General features: G+C 36.6%; 1 protein-coding gene across 2 annotated transcripts in view; it reads left to right on the forward strand.

Annotated features, from left to right (window-relative positions):
- PHKB (phosphorylase kinase regulatory subunit beta) overlaps nucleotides 1–14,522 on the forward strand; it is a 102,403-nt gene extending 87,881 nt beyond the window's left edge. Inside the window, exons 25-31 of one of the 2 annotated variants that reach the window (XM_080638824.1) lie at nucleotides 708–798; nucleotides 3,084–3,286; nucleotides 8,311–8,445; nucleotides 9,698–9,827; nucleotides 10,232–10,339; nucleotides 11,395–11,535; nucleotides 13,577–14,522. In XM_080638824.1, the coding sequence (XP_080494950.1) occupies nucleotides 708–798; nucleotides 3,084–3,286; nucleotides 8,311–8,445; nucleotides 9,698–9,827; nucleotides 10,232–10,339; nucleotides 11,395–11,535; nucleotides 13,577–13,714 (946 nt within the window). In that variant the 3' untranslated portion in view covers nucleotides 13,715–14,522. Of the gene's footprint in view, nucleotides 1–707; nucleotides 799–1,641; nucleotides 1,733–3,083; nucleotides 3,287–8,310; nucleotides 8,446–9,697; nucleotides 9,828–10,231; nucleotides 10,340–11,394; nucleotides 11,536–13,576 lie in introns of both variants that reach the window. The other variant, XM_080638823.1, reaches the window with a different exon arrangement.
- Nucleotides 14,523–14,736: the final 214 nt, after the last annotated feature.

Consider the following 14,736-nt stretch of genomic DNA (forward strand, 5'->3'; position numbering starts at 1 on the left):
AAGACGGATCCTTACACACTTAAATGGGGCAAAAAGGACAGCTTTACTAACAAAATTGTATCAGTTCACTGCAGCTGAAGATCTGGTCTATAATGCTTTAAAGAAAGAAAAAAAAGCAGCATTTTCCTACCGTTATCTTTTAAAATATGAAAAGGGAGCAATAAGCTGGTTTTGCTATGAATGCTATTGCAAGTGTACGGTTCTTGTTTAATAATGAGAAAAGAATACTAATATTATTATTTCTTACAGGGGGATGATAAAACAGTATCAATAGCTTTGTGCAGCAAAGCTGGTGATCAAATCAGTTGGTTTATTGCCCTGAAATAATTTACACTGAGGCTGACTTTGTCACAGTAACTTTAAAAGGTTTCAGCAAGTCAGTTGTTATTTACATGTTGTTTATTAATTAAGCTCAGTAGAAATTCCATTTCCTTCTCTCAAAGAAATGAGTTGAACGTGTCCTGAATTCTGTTCTCTTGCTCTGTCACTATTCTTAACAGATGAGACTGTAAATGTAAAAATTTATTTTCATTTTTCATTTTAGTCCGTTCATACACTTAAATAGGCTTTTGGCAATAATAAGGTAGAACCAAAACACCTTGCTGGTAATATTTTGTAGAGAATAAAAATCAAAAGTATTTTTAGAAATAAAGCATGTAAACTGTTTTTCATTTCTCTTCCATGGTTGCCACGTGACATACATATAGGTTGGTGTTGCGCTACAGTGCTGCATTTGCACAGAAATTTTCTTCTTCTATAACCCCACATATTACTACTTTACTGGTACATGGCAAACAGGTAAAGTGCCCAGAAGTCTGAAATGCAGCTCTGTGAATTTATTTTTTTTTTTTGCTTATTTGCATACTGATAGTATCAGCTAATGAATTTTTTTAAAGTGCTTTGCTCTTGATGTTAGGAAGTGCGTAGCAATTTTCACAGGAAGCAACATCAACTGTTTGAATTTTTTACTAATACTGTAAATGACTACAACACAGTCATTTGCTGTGGAGAATGATTTTTAGGCACCTCAAAGCCCATGATAGAAAAGCTCAAATACAAGCCTGTTAGGTTTGTATTTTGTCAGGAAATTATTGTTTACAGTTTTTGTACCTTTAACTATTAACTGGATAAAATGTTTTTCTTAGAAGTTACAGCTAGTTTTCAACCTAGCAATTTACACAACTCTCTTCTTTCTATGCTACGCATGCGAAATGTTACCTCAGCATGGAAAACAAAACAAAGCCTTGGTGTTGTGTGTTGTACCTCTTGCAGAATCTTTATAAGTCTTCCTTAAATAGAGTAAAAATTACCAAGGTTATCTTGCAAAACCGTGAAAATGGCACAGAAGAGAATCTGTCTGATTTCAGGATGATGCTGAGAAAAATCAACAAACTTTTTATGGAGCTGGTAGTTTAATGAGTTCTAATGAAATTTAATTTTGATCCGTTGACCTGTAGCTTGACTAAAAACTGAAAATCCATGGAAGATTACATAAAATCTGATCCAAATTCTGTATTATAAATAATGTATGTATTCACAGAGTTACTTTTGAGATTTCTGCTGTTGCAGACTTCAAATATACATGAATTCATTAAACTAGCTTTTGATATGTAGTGGGATTGCTCTGTTTTCTGCCCTCAGGTCTGTTGTGCGCTTCGCAGCGAGTCTTTTAGGTAAACTAGTGGACAGCCTTGCACCATCTATTACTAATGTTTTAGTTCAGGGCAAGCAGGTAAGTCTTCACTCCTCAGAAATATATTAAGGAATGGTAACAAAGAAACTAAATAAATAGGCTTTTTAATTTTTAAGGCCTCTGATGCTTCTTTTAAAAATACCCAATAACTTAAAAAAATCCTTACTGAAGAAGAAAAGCCCAGAGGAAAATAAGGATATATTTAATACTTGCATATAGTATGGGGTAATAAATTATATAATGACAGACCAATACTCAAAATACAGTTCAGCATCTACGTAAGAAGGGAAGATTATGATTCCTGTAATTCCTTAGATTTTATATATATAATATGTATATGCCCTTTTATTTATTATTTTTATATATATATACCCTTTTATTTCACAAAAGTAGATGGAATCAAGTAATAAAGCTTATTTTTAACACTTACTTAATGAAGATGTAGCCACTCTGTCTGATAACATATGGGTGTCAGCTGAGTAGATTCTTTCTAGGTTTCAGTTTTCTGTTCCAAAGTTTAATTATCACTGTTTCTTCCTTTCCTAAGGAGGACTTTTATTTTTTAACTTCCAGCACAATTTTAATTACATTCATGAAGAGCTCTTTTCAAATAGTAGTAATGGAATATTATGTATTTTTGTATTAGAATACATCTGTATGTATACTTACCTATATGGTACACTAGTATGACAGGTTTGTCTTTGTCGTACTCCAGACTGAGATCACGGTATGTGCTTCTGGCGCTACACAGAGCTGTAGAGGAGGCTGCACGTGCATGCAGCAGGATGTGTAGCTGTTTATTTCCAGCTTTTTAACTTCACTTGCCTTCACTGATCCCTTTATAATAATGATCTTTATTGTCAGAGAAAAATTAAGTGTTGCTGTGTTTTACTGTCATCATTAAAAGCAAATCACACTTTTAACAGAATTCATTTTTTTTGTGGTTGAACAATCCAGTACCAGCAATATATTTTCTTAAAATGAAGTCTATAACTTCTGGGATGCTATAAGAAGTAAGAAAACAAAACTATGAATTTCATTTGGAACCTTAAGCGAGCTCCACGGCTGAAGTGTCAAAAATGGAAGGCTATCTAAACCTAGTGTTCAGTCATGATTATACAGCCAGATTTGAAACCAAAGAAGTGGGCTTGTATTTTTATTTTCATTTGGAAAAATGTATTTCATCTTTACTGTGGCTTGTAGTGAAATCTGTTATTTTAAGAGCTTCCAACTAACAATATTAACAAGCATCAGCCATTGACATATTTTTTTTTTTTAATTGTGAGAATTTAACAAGAAAAGGAGAGTTCATGAATTTTCATTTCAGAATTGCTTCTATAGTGCTTTTATTCCTGTCTGTATCTTCTGAATTGTTTTCAATATACCACAGGTGACACTTGGAGCCTTTGGCCAAGAGGAAGAAGTTATTTCTAATCCCTTATCCCCAGGAGTGATTAAGGAAATCATCTATGAAAAATGTCATTTACAAGATGAAAGAGAAGCTGTAGTTCAGCAGGAGCTTGTCATACACATTGGCTGGATCATCTCCAATTCACCTGAACTTTTCAGTGGCATGCTGAAGATACGGATTGGGTCAGTAAGATCAATCTTTTGTTGATCTTAGTGCTAGTACTGCAGGGGAAGATACCTACTTTAACAGAGATTGCTGCTACACTGCAAAAATGGTTTATGTAAGATGATGCAGGAAAACTTGCATACTTCAGTTTTACATTGCTTTAAATTGGTGTGCCAAAACCAGTTATACAACTAAGCTCAAAATTTGCTGTTCAAGAGCTTGAAGTGGTGTGGAGCAGTACTTTTGAAGCTTTCCTGCAGCTAGCACAGTGAACTACAGGGTTTTTCAGAGCTTGATCCTTTATCATGTCAGGGCTTTAAAACCAAAAACAGGGTAGCAGGGTTAGGTGCATTCTGCACAGCAAATGAGCAGTGGTCACCCTGTCCTGCCAGCAGCAGAATGTTCTGCCTGACTCTTCTAGTGGCCAAGGAAGCATGATCAGCTGGCTGACCAGACTGTGTGTAGCTGTACCATATACACAGTGACACTTGATTAGCAGTGCAGTGGGTTGAAAGGGTTCTGTTTTATGTTGCAACTAGCCTTACAGGCATTCGCGAAGTAATGAAGTATGCACCCAAGTGTATTAGTGGTGCTCCTGAGACAAGTTGCCTAATTTCCTACCTGGCAGCAGACACTGGGTGATATCCAGAGTTTCCCAGTTGCAAAGTACATACAAATTCTGCTCACAGTTCTGTTCCTGAGCAGCAACACAATCTCTACAGAAATCTTTTTATTCTGTACTAGGTACAGGTATGATGTGCATGCTTAAGGCTGGTAATTAGAACAGATTTCCTTACTAGTAAACATGTGATCTCAACATAGTGTCCTAGGAGCACAATAGATTACACCAAACCAAATGCCGGTTCATCCCTTACAGTGCCACACTGTTAATGCAAAGGCACACCGGGTGTGCTGCTGCCTGCCCACCCATCTGGCAGGTTAGAGGGACATGGACGGAGACTAGGGGTGTACTGTATTGTCAGGGAGGGAAGAACTGAGAGATAGAGTGGACAGTAAAAGCTTTTGCTATCAGACTTTCAGGACCTGAGGAAGGAAGAAAGGAGGGAAGAGGGCAGTCTAGGATTAAGGCTCCTAGATGAGGCTTTTAAAAGCTTTTTGCTCAGTTGAGCAGTCACCTGTGTCATGTAGGTTTGGGGTAAATTAGTAAAGGCTAGAGATTACATAAATGTGATTATCTAGGAAGGATGCAGCATGAATTTAATTCACTTCTGAAACCACACAATTATCCTCCAAATCAACATATGCTTCTCGTTACATTCTCTGGTTTCTGGTCAGTGCTCAGCTCACAATACAGACTTGTCTGAATTGGTCTTAGAAGTCTGGCAACCATGAGCAACAAATCCCTTGGAAACAGTGTTTCAAAGTATTTAAGCTTTCTTTTCAGAATTTCAACGCAATCATTTGCCTGAAAAGATAGCTACAAATAGACTTGTTTGGAATAACAGCCTTCTGCACTTTAAATATACTTACCATTACAGCCCTTAAAATATTTTAAGGCACCAAGGGATGCTTCTGATTGATAGTGAACCTGAGTATGTGATATGTCACATAATGAAGACATTGTTCAAGAGCAGTTCTCTACAGGGAAATGCTTAACTGCCATGGTAAAGAAAAACCTGATTTGTCCTATAAGGTTGCTAGAAATGTCTTTGTTCTTCCAAAAATCCCCAAGCAACCCTGCCCAATTGCATAGTATCCTGATTATAGATACATAAAACACTTCTTGACTCTTCATTAGCTAAATAATTGTCCAATTCTTTATTAAATAGGTTAGGCTGAGCTATACGTAGCTCAGGAATCACAAACCTGAACTAAGTTTAAAACATCATTTACCTACTGGATTGTTCTATTTAGTTCTTTGATGAGGTGACCTTCAAGTAGTCTGTGCTGGAGTGTTATCGTATTCCATGGTATCTGCATTTACTTTGCTATCCAGAAATTGGTAATGTTTTCACATTTAGGAAGAGACATACATTTGAATAAGGACTTCTTTGAGGAGGCCAGGTGCTACTGAATGAGATTTACAGAATTAGTACGCGTGCTTAAGTAGGTGTTCCATCTTCCAGATTTTTTTTCATAGAGAAGATAGAGCCTTTCAGCACTGGTGGTAGATACCAGCAGTCTTTTTTCTAGCACACAAGATTCATGTTTCCACTTTAGCAGTACATTTCAGTTAACCTTAACGTCAAATTCAAATCACCCATATTGCATTTATCTACATCTATCCTTTTGCACTTACATACTTTGTCTGTACGCCCTACAGATCCATGTTACTCCTCTTTCATCCTCTTCCTCATTCTTTGTTGCTAATCCTTTCGCAATTTTTCTCTTTCTTTCTTCCAAGGTTAGTGCTACAGATTCTGTTTCCTTTATTTTGGTGTAATCACTCACTCCACTGAGCAGAATTAACCGTCTCAAACAGAAACTCTATTTCAGTTTGATAATGATTTGATTTAGTGTCTCATTACTGACTTGTTTTCAGGATTTCATGCTGAAATAGATCAAGTGCTTGACAGCCCTATTAGTACAAAAAACTTGAACCAACTGACTTTTACCCACCTCTTACCAGTGAAGAGTTTGATAGGAGGTCCACTTGACTTTGCTGTTTTGTAGGCCACTGCAAAGAGAGGAGACCAGTGAATGACTTCCAAACAGATAACTTGAGTCATCAGTGAAAAAAGAACCAATTCCTAAGCCAGTTTTGTTTGTAAATCTTAGTAACAAGAGAAGGACACTATTCACCCACTAAAATGAAAGTTCTGTGTTCTGGATTATGTAAAATGCCCATGCTGCCTAATAATCTCTTTTAGCTTGCACCTTCAATGAATAGTCCTAGAAACCTCAAATTTAAAGGAATGTTGAATGAGTTGGCCTGACATCTCAGAATTCCGTGAATTCTGTGAATACTAAGAATCCTTCAGAAAAGACTGTGACTTGAGTTGCTTAAACAAAAACATTCTGTACGTTGTAGGCTAAATAATTAAATGCCCATAGAATGTGGCTATACTGATGACAAGGTAATACTCTTAGGGATATTATGCATTTTCTGATAAAGAGAGCAGGGCTCTCTCATGTAACACTGACTTGATCAAGTGTTACACGATGACTTATTCACGGAAAAACAAGTGGAGTTTCTTTTCCCTTTTGTTAGTAATTCCTGCTTGAACTGAAGCAATGTAGATGGTAAGAGACAGAGCTCCATGCTTGAGTTACGTTGCTTCAGGTGTATCCTTGTCTCTAAATTGGAGAGACATCAATTTGATGGATGGACCACTCAGTGGATAAAGAACTGGCTGGATGGCCGCACACAAAGAGTTGTGGTCAATGGCTCAATATCCGGCTGAAGACCAGTAACGAGTGGTGTCCCTCAGGAATCAGTGTTGGGACCAGTCTTGTTCAACATCTTTGTCGGTGACATGGATAGTGGGATTGAGTGCGCCCTCAGCAAGTTTGCCGATGACACCAAGCTGTGTGGTTCGGTTTATACGCCAGAGAGAAGGGATGCCATCCAGAGGGACCTTGACACGCTTGTGAGGTGGGCTGATGCCAACCTTATGAAGTTTAACCATGCCAAGTGCAAGGTCCTACATCTGGGTCGGAGCAATCCCAGGCACAGCTACAGGTCGAGCAAAGAAGAGATTCAGAGCAGCCCTGCAGAGAAGGACTTGGGGGTGTTGGTCGATGAGAAAATGAACATGAGCCGGCAGTGTGCGCTCATAGCCCAGAAAGCCAACCGTATCCTGGGCTGCATCAAGAGGAGCATGACCAGCAGGTCGAAGGAGGTGATCGTGCCCCTCTACTCTGCTCTTGTGAGACCTCACTTGGAGTACTGTGTGCAGTTCTGGTGTCCTCAACATAAAAAGGCCATGGAACTGTTGGAACAAGTCCAGAGGAGGGCCATGAGGATGACCAGGGGACTGGAGCACCTCCCATATGAAGATAGGCTGAGAAAGTTGGGGCTGTTCAGCCTGGAGACGAGAAGGCTGCGTGGAGACCTCATAGGAGGCTTCCAGTATCTGAAGGGGGCCTGTAGGGATGCTGGGAATGGACTCTTCATTAAGGACTGTAGTGACAGGACAAGGGGTAATGGGTTAAAACTTAAAGAGGGGAAGTTTAGATTGGATCTAAGGAAGAAATTCTTTACTGAGAGGGTGGTGAGGCAGTGGAATGGGTTACCCAGGGAGGTTGTGAATGCTCCATCCTTGGCGGTGTTCAAGGCCAGGTTGGATGAGGCCTTGGGTGAAATGGTTTAGTGTGAGGTGTCCCTGCCCATGGCAGGGGGTTTGGAACTAGATGATCTTAAGGTCCTTTCCAACCCTAACTATTCTATGATTCTATGATTCTATGATGTAGCACTGTTTCTATATTAATATGTAGAATAAAATTCAGCATTTTCCTTCAATAATTTGCAAAGTTCTGCCTCTCTGAAACCTAAGGCTGAAAAATCTTCATTGGTGGTGTATTCTTATTTAATCAGATCTTTTCAAAAGGGAGTAGCAATAGAAAGAAAAGTATAGTAGACTGCAAGAAGGAATTTCAAAGGCTAAAACCATAAATAAGCCCTAAAGTCTTTTTTACTGTTAAATAATTTAAACTTTATGTGGCTTTTGTGTTTTGGTTTTTTTTTTAACTCATCAGCAAAATGCATACACTGTCAGAGCATAATTTTGAGTAGGAATTTTAGCATCAAAAGGCAGGTAAATGTTTGTCTTAATGAACATGGGACATAAGAGAATATGTGGTCCAATATATCTTCCCTATGCAAAGATGCATCACAACCCATTTCTTAAAATTAATGCATTGCTCCTTTCAGTTTGTACCATATTGCAAACAAAGCGAAATCTGAGTAAATTCCACAATACAGTAAGAGTAGTATAGTATTTGTTTGATATTTTATGTCTGTCCTGAAAGCCACATGTCAAGATCATATGGAATTCTTATGAGCTATTTTATTAGACTAATTTTTCATCTTTGGAAATTTCATACATAATTAATAAATGTATTCCTTGCTTTACTTCAGATGGATTATCCATGCTATGAAGTATGAATTGAAAATCCGGGCTGGGGATATGCCAGCTAAGGACTTATACCAGATGTCCCCTAGTGAAGTGAAGCAACTTCTGCTGGATATTCTTCAACCACAGCAGCAGGGGAGGTAATGAGATGTGTGGGTTTGTGGCACCTGTTTTCACTGCTCAAGTAATTTTCATTTCTGAGCTGCTCTGTATACATCTGAAATCACCGGGCATCTGCAATCAATAATATACTTATTTAAGGAAAGACAGCAAAAATGCACTCTTCCTTCTTTCATTTGTGTCCAGATACTACAATTGTTTCCTTTATATTACATCTTCGTTTTTCACCTTTATCTTTGTGGAAGGATACTGGCATCTGCATAAACAAGTAATTTTACTGATAAGTAATTTTATTCTGAACATACTATATTCTAGCAATATCTAGCAGATTTGTATCCAACAGTACAAAGAGAGAAAAACTAAAAAACGCAAAAATATTAGTGCTGAATTTCATTTGAGCTAGGCTAGGCTACGAAAGTTCTGCAGAATAGCCAATTTAACAAAACTGATCATGGAATTATCCCATTAATTTTTTTCTCTCTTTTTGAGCAGCCCAACAGAACCAAGTCTTTGGAATACAGAAAGCCATGTTGCCAAGCAGTAATTTAAATGTAGTTTAAAAAAAAAAAAAAAAAAAAAAGCCTCACATCTAAACATATGTACAGTGGTAAATAATAATAGTGTGTTGCTTCAGGACAAGGGGGAATGGGTTAAAACTTAAATGGGGAAGTTTAGATTGGATATAAGGAAGAAATTCTTTACTGTTAGGGTGGTGAGGCACTGGAATGGGTTGCCCAGGGAGGTTGTGAATGCTCCATCCTTGGCAGCGTTCAAGGCCAGGTTGGATGAGGCCTTGGGTGGCATGGTTTAGTGTGAGGTGTCCCTGCCCATGGCAGGGGATTTGGAACTAGATGATCTTAAGGTCCTTTCCAACCCTAACTATTCTATGATTCTATGATTCCTGTGCCGCAAATATCCAAATATGTAGGTGTAGAAATTTCCCACCTTTCCTGCATGAGATCTTTCAGCAGTATTTGTTTGCTTTTATTAAGGCTATAAAAAAGCTGTGACCTGAGAAGACACAGAACTTCTTTTAGAGAAAAACTTTGTGCAGGAATGTTAAACTAAGACACAAAGTATTACATATCATAACATATCAGCTATACATATTACAATCATAACATATCAGAAAGCACAACATATATTGTGCATGCATCAGTAATATGTATTTGATGTCACCTCTTGCCTCACTGGCTTATATGAGAGAATGTGGCTTGGTTCTGTGTTTGTAACAGTTTCTTACTTCAAACTCCCGACTTTCTTTGTCCACAGAGGCTGGCTAAACAGAAGACAGATAGACGGTTCTCTCAATCGAGCTCCTGCTGGATTCTATGATCGGGTGTGGCAGATCTTGGAGAGAACCCCTAATGGTTTAATAGTGGCAGGGAAGTTTTTACCACAGGTATAATCAGCAGAGATGATCAGTTATTTCTAGTCTGTCTGACTATTAATGTTGAATTATTTTATTGGTAATATCTATTTTATGCTGTAATGTATTACTTAGGGTGGTTTGTTCCTGTTAAGATTAAAAAATAAATAATTAGATAAAAAATCAAGTTTTTATTTTGGTTCTGAGTAAAATACCATTAGAATAGAATGCAGGTCAGTTTATACACATTTATGAAAGTGTAAGTCTAGAAGACCCTTTCCAAGTCAAGGACTCTGAGAATGGCTCCATTTTTGATCCTAAAGTGGTCGTATTTCTTAGTTGAGTATTATTTATTCGGCCAGCAAATAAGGTTTAGCTGGGGGTGATTTTGGTTTAGCTTAAATGGTCTTTGAGTAAAAGTATGATTTGTTTTTCAGCAACCAACCTTATCGGATATGACGATGTATGAAATGAATTTTTCCCTTCTAGTTGAAGATATGCTGCAAAATATTGACCAACCGGAATACAGGCAAATTATTGTAGAGGTCTGTGGCCTATAATGAATGAAATTTTATAATGTACATGAGTATGTTACAGATTAAAAGGAAAACAAAAAGTAACAAAGGCTCTCAAATATTTTAAGAAATAGCGCTTTAAATACACACATGGGTTTCTCCATCGTTTTTGTGTGATTGGTCAGGTTGCTGTTAACGTGTTAAGAATATACTAAGTTCATGGTGTTCTTCCACTTTAGTAAATAGATAAATATGAAGGACAGCACCAATACAATTAGGTCACAGGTGAAAACTAGTAATTCCAGGGTAGATTTCCTTCAAGTCCTTAAGCCATGTGTTTTCCTAAAAATTTTTTAGTGTTAGTTCCCAAGTGCTGGTGCTTATGAGTATTCCTCCACAGTAAAATCAAATCCATCTCAATTCTGGCTAACAACTAATGGTCATGCTGTTTGCTGGAGCATTCCCAATTTTTGCTAAAAGATAACACAATTATCAAAACCCAAGATGACCAATATAGATTCTACTGCCCACCTGTAGTTATTATGACAGGTCACTCATCATGTTCACCTTCCTCTGTTAAACCTCTTTCTAGATACAAGGAATATAAATTCTCTCGAACTGCGAGTTTTCTTTGGTGTCTACTGATTTTTTTTTATAAACTTTGGTATAATCATGACATACATGATTATACCTCTAAATATCATATGCTTAGGGTTTAGCGTTTGCTGATTTTCACCCTCTCCACTAGCATTAGCATTAGCATTTGTGCAGCCCTACAATGAACTGAATAAACTGTAAAATAACTTCCCTGGCTCCCAGCAAAGTTAGATGTTGATGTCAGTCATTTACACAGTGCCCTTAACTAGATAGTCACCAAAAAATGTAATTGTCATAAAAGCCTGCTTTTTCCAGTGATTCTTTTATCAAAATCAGAATTCTATTATCTGTGTACTATTACCTGTCCCATTATTAAATGGCCTTCTGCATGAAAGAGGCATATGTAATTATTAAGACTGCTTTTATGTAATCCGAATTTAAAAAAAAAAATCAAATTTAAAGTCTTACAGTCTTTTTCTGCCTCCCAGTTGTTGATGGTCATATCTGTTATTTTGGAGAGAAATCCAGAGCTAGAGTTCCAGGACAAAGTGGACTTGGACAAAGTGGTCCAAGAAGCATTTCATGACTTTCAGAAAGATCACAGCCTTCCAAAGGGATCTGAAAAGCAAGTAAGTAAAAAATTACTAACTTACAGATTTTACTATTCTTACTGAAATGTGTTTATAAATGTTAATTATGTGAGGCTCAGAATAAAAAGCAATTAATAGGAGTTCAGAATGGAACACAAATAAGAAATAAATATACACAAGTGCTGCCTAAGTCTGCAAAGAGCAGAGATAAAAGATGGGCACTTAACTTTATTACCAAATTGTGAATTCAAACTTCTTAGCTACTGATTTTAGTGCTAGAGTTGCATTCATGATGTAGCAAGCTTTTAATCTCTAAGGCTTAAATAAATGAAACTAAATCATTAAGTAACTTTTAAGATTTTACTTCACTAGGATTTTATCCTTTAAAGACGTATAAATATTCTCACTGCAAGTTTTGGTGCCTCAAAGCTTTAAAATTCTGTATGAAAGCCAGGTTTATTGAACTGGTTGAAGGAGGAAATATGAGTGAAGCAGTGGGAGAAGTCCCTGTGCTACTGACGATGATTTTACTTGTTCTGTCTGGTGTTCTCTTGTGCCCAGTATACTTGGAGATATCTGTGCTAGCTCTGAATAGTCAATTTATGCATAACATCCTTATACACAACAGCACTTCTCTTGCTGAATTTAGCTCGTAAAAGATGACTAAGTGCTCCTTAAGAATTCTTTCAATTCACTTTTTTGCCAGTGCTTTCTGTAGCAGAATTTGAAAGCAAGGCAAGCTACCTTAGCAACCTACCACCTTGCACAACACCTTTGTTTTTAAATGAACACAATTTTCTTGAAAGTATGATTCTTTTGGCCTGGCCATTTTGGAGGGTAGAGTGTTTGTAGCTGTAGCAAAATCAGAATTACCACCCACACAAACTGGTATTACGTGCCAGCTCTGCACAGTGTCTTGATTTTACTACTGACTTCTGTGACAAGCTGGAAGTCCCCAATGGCTATAAAAAGAAAGACGAATCCCATGCAAACCCCAATTTTTAATGGTGCTGCCCTAGCCTCCATTTGGGAGGATTTGATCCAAAAATCCAATTTGATGGATATTTTCCAAGCCCAGATCTACACAGAATGTTGCCTTTTTGTCTCAGAAGAAAATTTCAAATTGTAGTTGTGAATAATATCTGTAAGATTGTTGTTGGAAATTCCAACTCCTTACATTAAAATTTTCTGAAACCAGACTCTCCCATATTTGAATGTATATGCCTGCTGACAGTTAAGTGTAGCCTCTCTATGATTGTTCTGATGATAATTGTCTCAAGTTTTCCTAACTAAAAGAACTCATCTGTCTGAATTATGGTTTTCCATTAAACTGACTTGCAAGTACTTTGAACTTTGTTAATTCCCTCTTACCATGTAATTAGTCTCAAAAGTATTTACTCCAGTGATTTTAAATACATCCTAAAACTACAGGTCTGATATTTTCACCACACAATTTCTGCTCTTGATCTAATAAAAATAACCAATTTTCTGGATTAAAGCATTGAACCTTTATTATAGCAGCCAATACATGTTTTGAGAATAAGCAGACATTTAACATCATTAACTGTGCAAAACAGGTGTTCAGTGAAGAACACCTATTTTGTTGATCTGATTAATGAATTAGTGTGCTACCTGTGATTGGTTCTCTGATTTGAAATTTTTCTTTTCTTAAAAATAAATATGTAGTCAGTATCTCTATGGGTACATCCAAGAGCCTGGCTCACAATCATACTGTGGCAGCACAGTAAGTTAACCACATAGTAATCATCTCACTGCAGATCAGTTCCTGTTCCCTGACACCTGTTACATTTAAAAAAATAATAAGGTGGTGGTATCTCTAAAGGACTGGAAAACTCAGTAAAAAAAATATGAAATATATTTCAGTAACCTGTTTTCCACATATTTAGGTGAGTATATGTGGGAGACTTCTGAAAACTGAGCAGAATTATACTACTGTAATTTAGAAGTCTCAAAAACACATTTGCATTTCTAGCATATTTGTGATATTCCTCTCATTCGCCTGTGTTTGGCTGCTTTACATAATCAACACTAATAGAAACATCTTTTCCCTTTCCTGCAGGATGACATGACTGCATTCTACAACACACACCCAACTGGAAAAAAGGGAACATGCAGTTACTTGAGTAAGGCTGTGATCACTTTATTGCTGGAAGGGGAAATGAAACCAAGCAATGATGATCCTTGTACTGTTAGCTAAAGCTTGAAAAAAAACATAGGAATTGTTGCTTTATTTAGTGTTCTGTGTATTTTTCATGCATATATTAAAATGCTATATTGGAGAGTAACCCTGGCTAGTAACACAAATGCAAACTATGCTGAAAGAAGTGCCATTAAAAATACAAAGTGCCACCTATTTTTTTCTTTTCTCCACTATGCAGCAAGTTAGTCTTATGATATTTGGTTAAATTCAGTGAGATTGTATTTATGATCTTAAACTATGCCTTTAAAATAGTTGATAATTTCAAGAGAAATGCAGTAAGAGGTTTTGTCTTTATACCTCTATTTTACTTATAATTACAAACAATTTTATTGTGAATTCCAAAATGAAATTCAGTAAATGCTATAATTAGCATGCGTACCAATCGGTGTGGAAGTAAGAAAATCAGATTATTTTCTTTCTATTCCACACACAAATTGAAGGTGATGGTTGTTGTTGGATGGAGTTGTTATTCTTTTTTTTCTGCATCAATTCAGTTGACAGCATACATTTAGGTTGTTTTTTTTTTAATTTACCAGTTGATACCTTGATATACAGTCTTCACCCTAATAGAGCAACATTTTATCTCTAGGAATAAATATCACTGCGGTTTCCCAATTGTTGTTTAAACATCTGTAAGTTAACAAGGGAAAGAAATAATATCAAAAAAACAGTTAGTTGAAAAAAAAGGGGCAAACAAGCTGTATTTAAAATTAACATCAATGAAGAAAAAATACTGTATTCCATAAAACTATCAATGCATGGAAGAATTGAAGATGCACTTATTTATCTTCTAAATGTTTGAAAACACTGTACATTGTGTTGTATTTTGATGAAAGTAATAAAAACAAAATGGTTGGGGAAAAAAAATAAAACCATGTCTATAAAATGCTTTTAAGTGACCTGCAAAGACTCCTGTTGAATTTAGTGGCAATCTTTATTGTGCTACTGAAAACACCTTGAATGAATCATTAAAGTGCCTATTTTAGCAGCACAAAAGATACTAAAGCTTTAGAACTGGT

This window comes from Psittacula echo, assembly GCF_963264785.1.
Source record: "Psittacula echo genome assembly, chromosome: Z".
In the NCBI taxonomy this organism is placed as follows: Eukaryota; Metazoa; Chordata; class Aves; order Psittaciformes; family Psittacidae; genus Psittacula; species Psittacula echo.